This window comes from Myotis daubentonii, chromosome 2, assembly GCF_963259705.1.
Source record: "Myotis daubentonii chromosome 2, mMyoDau2.1, whole genome shotgun sequence".
Lineage (NCBI taxonomy): Eukaryota > Metazoa > Chordata > Mammalia > Chiroptera > Vespertilionidae > Myotis > Myotis daubentonii.
Genome location: NC_081841.1, coordinates 133,781,531 through 133,790,538, shown reverse-complemented (window position 1 = coordinate 133,790,538; position 9,008 = coordinate 133,781,531). Strand labels below are relative to the sequence as shown.

Sequence of the window (9,008 nt, the reverse complement as noted above, 5' to 3'; positions counted from 1 at the left end):
TACTTTTAGCACACCTTTGGTTATAACCACCCAATTTGCTTTACACCTAGCTATCACCTCATTAATGGCCAAACAAACTTTAAATGAAATTAGAACAACCCTTAAAATTTTTTTAAATAGTAAGGGCCAGAACCCAACCAAAGAAACTAGCTCATTTCACCAGCCCAAAGATCTTGCAATTTTCAACAAGTTTGAGAAACAGAACTCCCAAGTACAAGCCCTGCCTCTGTTTGCCCTAGAAGTGCAATAGCAAGAAGTCTGATCTGGGCAACACAGGTTAACTGTGCCAGTTGGTTTTAAGGGTGTATTTGTCAATAATTCATTGTGGGGCCTTTCCCAGGGCTCTGTGTCCACAGAAGGCGGGGGTGTAGCGGGGAGTTTTAGCTAGGCATAGACTGTCATGTTGATCTAGGAAAATATCTCTGAGTTAATAGGAAATAGCTTCCTCCTCAGTAGCTAGGGCTAGGTTTGGGTTGAGCGACCAACTAGAAGCCATGAAGACTAAGTGTGGAATAAAGCTCTTGCTATTTCTATTCATTAATTATGCTGCTTTATGAATGTTTTTCTTGCTTAATGACTATTGCCACATGCAATGTTTGTTGGGGTCCCAAGTTGGAAAGCTCACTTTAGTGACCTTTGATCATAGTTCCATTGATCACAGTTCTGCAGGCAACCAAAATAGTTCAAGTTTTTCTTTGATTTTTGAGTAATTTTTTTAATCATCATAAGAAAAGTAATTTTATTGAGGCTTTAAAAATTCAGTCTGTCTAAATAACCATGACCTTCCCATTAGACTTAATTACAATCTGATCTTAGGCTAGGTAGAAAAGAAATATCAGAAGACTTCTTGAAGTCTTTTTTCAGGACTTTGATTCTAATAGCTAGAACATTGTTTGAACACAAGGCAAAGTCCTCTGGCTATTAAGTCTGAGAGCATGACACTTCACATTTATGGTTTTCAGAACTTTGAGTGTCCGAAGACAGCCAAGTTTATTTTTTTATTTTCTGCCCAGCTCCTTTTCTTTTTTTATTTTGACTTAGGTTCAAACTACACATATGCCTTAGATGTAATTAATGACTATATATGAAATACAAGATATAATGTACAAAACTATTTAGAGATATGATAGATCAAACCATGGTTAGGCTATCTTAGTCATTCTCATAAAGGTTCTAGAGCAGGGGTCCTCAAACTACGGCCCGCGGGCCACATGCAAATACAAATATTGTATTTGTTCCCGTTTTGTTTTTTTACTTCAAAATAAGATATGTGCAGTGTGCATAGGAATTTGTTCATAGTTTTTTTTAAAAAATCTATAGTCCGGCTCTCCAACGGTCTGAGGGACAGTGAACTAGCCCCCTGTTTAAAAAGTTTGAGGACCCCTGTTCTAGACAAATGAATTTTTAAAAGTTTTTAGCAGTTAAGTTTATGAAAATATTTCCAGGAAATAACATATATTGCCATGTATTCCACTAATGAATGCATCTACACTTTAAACAATATTTTTAGAGTTAGGGTTAAATGATATTCTTTTCTTTATTTCATTAAAGTGCCAGAATGTTAAATAATTCACCAGAATTCAAATTAAGTTAGTATTGTTTTTATCTCAGCTGTAGGGAAAATGTTAAAAAATAAGGAAGGGCACATGGAGCGAGGGAGTCGGTGTGAGAGGAGGAAATGGTGATGCTTGAGATCGAGGTTATGAACCAGCTCAACCACCGCAATCTGATCCAGCTCTACGCAGCCATCGAGACCCCACATGACATCATCCTGTTCTTGGAGTACATCGAGGGCGGCGAGCTCTTCGAGAGGATCGTGGACGAGGACTACCAGCTGACCGAGGTGGACACCATGGTGTTTGTCAGGCAGATCTGCGATGGGATCCTCTTCATGCACGAGATGCAGGTTCTGCACCTGGACCTCAAGCCAGAGAACATCCTGTGTGTCAACAACACCGGCCATTTGGTGAAGATCATTGACTTCGGCTTGGCACGGAGGTATAACCCCAAGGAGAAGATGAAGGTGAATTTTGGGACCCCAGAGTTCCTGTCTCCTGAGGTGGTGAATTACGACCAAATCTCCGACAAGACAGACATGTGGAGTATGGGGGTCATCACCTACATGCTGCTGAGCGGCCTCTCCCCCTTCCTGGGAGATGATGACACAGAGACCCTAAACAATGTCCTAGCTGCCAACTGGTACTTTGATGAGGAGACCTTCGAGGCTGTGTCTGATGAGGCCAAAGACTTTGTCTCCCACCTCATCGTCAAGGAACAGGGGGCCCGCATGAGCACTGCCCAGTGCCTCGCCCACCCCTGGCTCAACAACCTGGCAGAGAAAGCCAAGCGCTGTAATCGACGCCTCAAGTCCCAGATCTTGCTTAAGAAATACCTCATGAAGAGACGCTGGAAGAAAAACTTCATTGCTGTCAGCGCTGCCAATCGCGTCAAGAAGATCAGCAGCTCAAGGGCTCTGATGGCTCTGGGGGGTCTGAGCCCCAGAAGCGGCGGAGGCCTGGATGCAGCTCCACGGTGGCCGGGGCTGAGGCCTCACAGCCCAGAAGGCCAGGGCAGAGGGCCAACCCCAGGGTGGGCTGGGCAGGACAAGGCTGCGCCAGGCCGGGAGGCTCGGGGCTCCCCACGCCCCCACACGGCGACCGCTGCCCCGATGAGAGCTGCCTCGGATGTGGCCTGGATGCATCCTGCTGACGCCTCCCCAGACGGGCTCCGGCCCATCGGCCGCCGCCCAGATGCCACAGGCCCCTTGTTCCTTCCCTGGCTCCCCCTTTGGAACTGTTGCCTGGTGACCCTGCTTGGCCCCGCCCGGGCATCCCTGGCCTGAGCTTGCTCTGAGCTGAAGTGGGCGGGCTGGGGTCCCAGCGTGTGGGGCTCCCGCGGTTGTGGGTGGGAGGCTCTTGGTGGGGCAGGAAGGCAACCAAGTGGAGCCCTGAGGCCAGCTGCCGGGAGACAGAGCCGGCTTTGTGAAAGAGGATCTTCACGCCACGCCTGCCTCCCTACACCCAACAGATAAGGCCCAGCGCACACCATCCGGCCGGCTCCAGCTCCCACCCACCTTCCTTGCCGACCACCAACACACAGGAACTCTGAGTGAGAGAGAGGGCGCCCAGCCCAGGCCTGGCGGAGGGGGCAGGGAGGGGCCTGGGGGACACCGAAGACCACCCCCGAACTTGCCTGAGGGCCTCGCTGGCTCAACCCAGCCACTGTGGGCCCCCATCCCTGCCACGTGGGCCTCAGATGATGGAGTCAGCAGGCCCCGGAGGATGGAGTGCAAAGACCGTGGGCAGCCCCCAACCTGCTCTCAGCTTGTGCCTTGTAAATTAATGTACAGGTTGGAAAAAAAAAAAAAAAAAAAAGGAAGGAAAAAAATATTTAAGGATTACATGGGGATTTTAATTAGATCCTAGGGTAATTAATACATTTTTAAAAATCAGTGTTAAATGGAGTCTGCCTTCAGGGTCTCTATATGTATCCTACTCTATGTATCAGGCTTATCTCATTTTAGAATAGTGCACAAAAGATGGAACTAGAAATTTAATCAAACTTCTAAAAAACTCACTAAAAGAAATTTCTTTATACTAACGTCATATTCCCTTTTTTATTGTAATAAAATTGGATTTGAAATAGCAAACTACCTGCTTTCTCTGTATTAATTAGAATAATGATTTTGATAAAGATATAAGAAGAGTAAATTCCTATATTTAAAGCTGGCCAGAATAGAGTGGAGAGAAAATGCACTGGGGATATAGGTTGGCTTGGTGATAGAGGGCCTTGAAAAGTTTAGAGTACACACATACATGTACAGCCTCACATATGCAAACTGTAGTGAGGCATATATGCAGTCATGATAGAGGAATATTAGTGCCTCCTCCCACAATCTATGTTGCCAAAATAATGGTTATGACACCAATACCTCTGCGCTATTTGCCTGGAAGTGCTAAGCCCGGTATGACACTTGGTAAGATTTAACTGGAGTAGGACAGATATTTTTATGGTATTAGGCCAATCTCTGTGCATATGTTTTACTTTATTTGACTTATAAACACACATACTCACTCAATTATACATTATTATCCTATATAATAAAAGCCTGATATTCAAATTGTCCCCTCGACCTGGAGTTCTACTGGGAGTTCTACTGAAAGTTCGACCAGGGGTGATGGCAAGTGGTGGCAGCAGTGAGGCAGGCCGCTGGGGAAAGGGAACAGTGGTGGAGGTGGCAGGCAGCTGGGGAAAGGGAGGCACCCTGACTGGCAGCCGGCAGCCAGCAGCCGCTAGGAACCCTACCCGTGTATGAATTTTGTGCACTGGGTCTCTAGTTATTAATGTTAGTTTATATGGTATCCTTTATTCTAACATAAATAAAAGAGCATTATCCTCATCTCATTTATCCTCATAATGAAAATACAAAGAGAGAGAGAAGCTGTTTCAATGGTCTTGAAATTTCTGTCTTTGGTGATTCCTTCTTTCTCATTAACCTGGAAATCCAGATTAATCGTTATAGAGCAACCTTCAAAAAATAGGTTATATACAGAAACTTTTAGCAATCTTCTCAGGAAAAATTCCACACTAGTCATTCTAACAGTCATGGAGATTCATAGCTCCATCTTATCAATCCAGCTGTCATTCTCTACAATTATTCTACATATGCCCTCCTCCAGATGCTGCTCTTCTTGCTAAGTGCTCCCTTATGGTCTTGGTCTTCTTCATACTGTTTCTCCCACTCAGGTCCTTCTTCCTCTTCCTTTCACTTTATCCAAACCCTTTCCACTCCTCCAACTAAAATCCTTTCTCCCCTACAAAACCTTAAAGGCTACTCCAGGTCATTTTAGACTTTCCTGTCATGCTATAAACAGTTCATTTATTTGTTGAGTATTACTAATAAAATATGAGACATAATGAGGTTTAAGCAAGACCAGGTTTCAAGTCTTCTGAGTGAATTCCATTCCCTGGGCTATCTTTGTGCCTTTCTACCATTTCTATTTTTCTCTTACTAATTTTTTTCTCATTTTCATCTCACTTTTTTTCTTTCTCTCTGTTAAATGCAAAGAGACACATTCTAAGCATGGGGCTTAGAAAGCAATGCTTGGAGGAGGAAAACCAATAGATGGCAACTAAGATGACTAAAGCACCCAGTGTGGAGCATATCCCATCTTTTCACAATCAAAACAAAACAAAATTGCCCTAGCTGGTTTGGCTCAGTGGATAGAGCATCGGCCTGCAGACTGAAGGGTCCCAGGTTCGATTCCCGCCAAGGGCATGTACCTTGGTCGTGGGCACATCCCCAGTAGGGGGCGTGCAGGAGGCTGCTGATCAATGTTTCTCTCTCATCGATGTTTCTAACTCTCTATCCCTCTCCCTTCCTCTCTGTAAAAAATCAATAAAATATATATATATTTTAAAAAAACAAAACAAAATAAAAATCTCAAATGCCACAATCAATCAAATCAAAGGAGAACTGCATTTATTATTAGGATAATTCCCAAAGGGTTGGTATATTGCAGCCCAAGATTCTGAGAGGGAAAACAACAACAAAAACCTCACCTAGACAGTTCATCATGGAAATAAAAACATGCTATACAGAAAATAATGGAAAAACATATAGGGCAATGAGGGAAGGGAGGAAATAAGAAATATAAACATGGGAGCTAAGAAATTTAGAAACAATAAAGGATATCTAAAGTTATAAAGAAAGGAAAACAGTGGGTGCTTAAGTCTGAAGAGTGGTAAATAGAAGCCTTCACCTTTTGCCTAGAAGAAACACTTCTATAATAATAAAAGCATAATATGCAAATTGACCGAATGACTGAACAGCAGAATGACTGTCTGGATGACCTTCCAGATGACCATGCTATGACACACACTGGTGCCAGGCCAGCCAAGGTGGGTGCAACGTGATTGGTTGGGGGGCCCTGCCATCGCCCCACAATTGCCTTGCAGAGGGAGGGCCAGGTCACTGGCTGGTGGGGCAATCGATCGGGGGTGGGGAGGTCCCCAAAGAGGGATCGCCCCAAAAGAGGGAGGCCCAGGCCATCTGGCTTGTGGTGCTGTGGTGGGTGGGCAGGGCCTCCCTCTGTAGGGCGATCGATCTGGGAGCCCCGTGATTGATCACCCGCAGAGGGAGGCCCAGGCCAGCCAAGCGATTGCACCCCACGCCTATCATCTGCAGAGGGAGGCAACTGGTTTGGGGGGAGGGGAGGGGCAACACCGCACAGATGGCAAGCAGTGGCAGCGGCAGGGGCAGGGCCAGCTGCCAGCAGCCAGGGCAGGGCCAGCTGCCAGCAGCCGGGGGTAAAAAGCCCCGTTAAGCCCTGATTGCTGGCCAGGCCTAGGAACCCTACCTGAAGGGTCTCCGATTGCGAGAGGGCACAGGCCGGGTTGAGGGACACCTCACCCCCATGCACGAATTTCATGCACTGGGCCTCTAGTTTTTAAATAAAAAGCTAAGACAAAGCCACAAGATACCCTCCAACAGTAATTTTTTGGGTTAAAAGAGAAGCACATTTCAAAGGGCATATTCAGTGATGTTGTTTCACTAAGTGCCTCATATTTGCAAAAATGTTTTTCCAATCATCCTGCTAAAAGTGAAGGAGGTATGGGGATAGAACCTGAAAAAAGAAATCCCTGTGCAAGCATATCACACAAATCTGAATGATCTAATATTCTTGAATTTATTTGGCTGGCTCTATTTTGTCCTCCCCCCCAGGTTAGGTAGAAAAACAAACATGAAAATCAAGATGAAATGTAAAGCTACCATCACTTTAAAAATAGTCTTCTTACTCTCTCAAAATCAATGTGAAAAAAAGGAAAACAAAGAACTTCTAAAACTCTCTTACATTCAATAGTTAATGACTATGTTTTTAACTTTCTTTTGTTGAGTCATCAACTCTCCTTCCCCCACTCCTTAGTTTCCAGGGTCAACGAGCAACATTTTATAAATCACGGGACTGGATTTGCTATGTTTGGTCTTGAGCCAGTTTCTTTATTATCTCTGCTGTTGTACACTACAGTTTTGTAGACACACCAAATAAAATGAAGAAACAAAACTAGGAGATTATTCCCAGACTGTTTGCCGACTGTTAACTGTTACTAGTACACAAAATTTCAAACTGTTGATAGACAAAACAATGGATAGTCCTTTAGTCCTGAATCTTTTAGAATAGAAACCGGGAGTGGGGGGAAGTAAGAATGGGAGGTTGTGATTTCCTTTTCTGTCAAACTCCTTTGTTCCTCCTTTGCCTCAGTTTCCTAATTTGTTGAATAGTGTTGTTCAGAATTTTGTTTTCTTCCCTAGTTCTACCTAGTGCAAAATGCCTTGAGTATTTTTTACATCATTCCATCACAACAAAAAGAGAATCAGGAAGGCTATATGTGTATTCATTTATAACCTTCCAGATCTTGCTTCCAGCATTCCTCAGTCTTCAATTGTAGTGTCTCAGGAAATCTATGAAACCATGTCAGTTCACAGTCAATCCCACAGAGTTGATTCCTAGACAAGTGTTTAAATAAGTTGCTGTAAGTCATATGGCTAGTTAGGGTCAGAATTCACGAGAACTAAAACCCAACTCTTCCTTATACTCCATTGAACACTGAAATCATTTTCACTGGAAATCCAGAATGCCTAAGCAGACTCAAGGTCTGGACTGGGTTTCTAGCTCAATCCAGGATGACTCTTGGACGTATATGATCAGAAAGATTCTGAGGTCTTGGGCTGTTTCTCTGAGATTGATGGTCTGATTCTATGGAGTTTAAGAAACCCGAGCCCTCCTTGAGCAGGACCTACTTTCTTCATGGTTGACCCAGGGCAGAGCTGACACAGCTGAAACATTTTAGAGCACACCCACATCTCTGGTTGAACCAGAACAGAGTGGGTGGGAGAAGGGCCATCTGTTGACACGGTCATTAATCCAATAACAGTGCTGGCCAGTATCCTCTCTCGAATTAATTCTAACTAAAATTTCTTCAAAATGTAATTTTGTTTTATCCTTAAAATCACCCCCCTCCCCCCCAAAAAACTACTAAAGACTCATCATCATCATCATCATGGAGTACCTTGCCTCGAATCACAAATCAGGCCAGTATGCATGTGGGTTTTGTCCAAGTCTGCATAAGAGTGGAACATTTTGTTTTCGGAATGTGAGAAGTATGAAATACAAAGCTGCCAAAAGGCTTCTTCTGAATTGTTCTGGGACTAGGCAGGGCAGGCATTAACTTTCCCAGGGAAGGGAGAAGACCAGGCAAGTCTGAGTCAGGTAACGCCCTTGGGTGAGGTCTGAGAAAGATAAAGAATTCAGATCCCAAAGATAGAGCCCATTAAACATTCCTGCGCCCCACTGAGTCGGTTCCACAATGAAGTGAGAACATGCACGCCCCAACATTTCACTGCCTTTGAACTCGCAGGGGGGGCAGCAGGCAGGGAAGGGTCGGCCTGGTGCTGCCAGAGGTTAAACATTTGTACGCCGAGAAGCCAGGAAAGGGCACCTGATTTCTCTACAGAACTGTAGCACTGCGTCTGGGAAACCTGTTGGGAGCGAATTCAGAACTAGAAAATCCAGGTCCGCACCCAGGAGCGCCCCTCCCTTCATTCCCGGATCACGCGTGGGGCCTGCGGGCGGGCGCCGGCAGAGCCTGGCTCCCCGCGGGGTTGGCCCCTCGGCCCCGCCCACTTCCCCAACCAGCCCCGCCCCGCCCCGCCCAGGCCCCGCCCCCTCCCGGGGCTGCGCGAGCGGACTCCGCCCTCGCCCGGGAGCTGCGGGGCTGCGGGAGCGCTGCCGCAGTCGCTGCCTGCCCGCCGCCGAGCCGCCCGTGCCGCTCCGCTCCGAAAGCCGCGCCTCAAGCCCGCCGCCGCCCTCCGTGGGCACCCCGGCCCCGCCATGGTGAAGGTGACGTTCAACTCGGCTCTGGCCCAGAAGGAGGCCAAGAAGGACGAACCCAAGAGCAGCGAGGAGGCGCTCATCATCCCCCCCGACGCCGTCGCGGTGGACTGCAAG

The 9,008-nt window shown here is 46.1% G+C and overlaps 2 protein-coding genes across 2 annotated transcripts in view; both read left to right on the top strand.

Moving 5' to 3' along the window:
- The first annotated feature begins 1,674 nt into the window (after positions 1–1,674).
- LOC132228358 (myosin light chain kinase 2, skeletal/cardiac muscle-like) lies at positions 1,675–3,344 on the top strand. The gene has a single exon (XM_059684633.1). It carries the CDS (start codon positions 1,679–1,681, stop codon positions 2,840–2,842), a length of 1,164 nt encoding a protein of 387 aa, XP_059540616.1. The 5' UTR covers positions 1,675–1,678; the 3' UTR covers positions 2,843–3,344.
- Positions 3,345–8,766: 5,422 nt separating this feature from the next.
- The window catches only part of ITM2B (integral membrane protein 2B), a 28,238-nt gene continuing 27,996 nt past the window's right edge, over positions 8,767–9,008 (top strand). The window contains exon 1 of the mRNA XM_059684632.1: positions 8,767–9,008. Within this exon, the coding sequence (XP_059540615.1) occupies positions 8,892–9,008 (117 nt within the window). The 5' untranslated portion in view covers positions 8,767–8,891.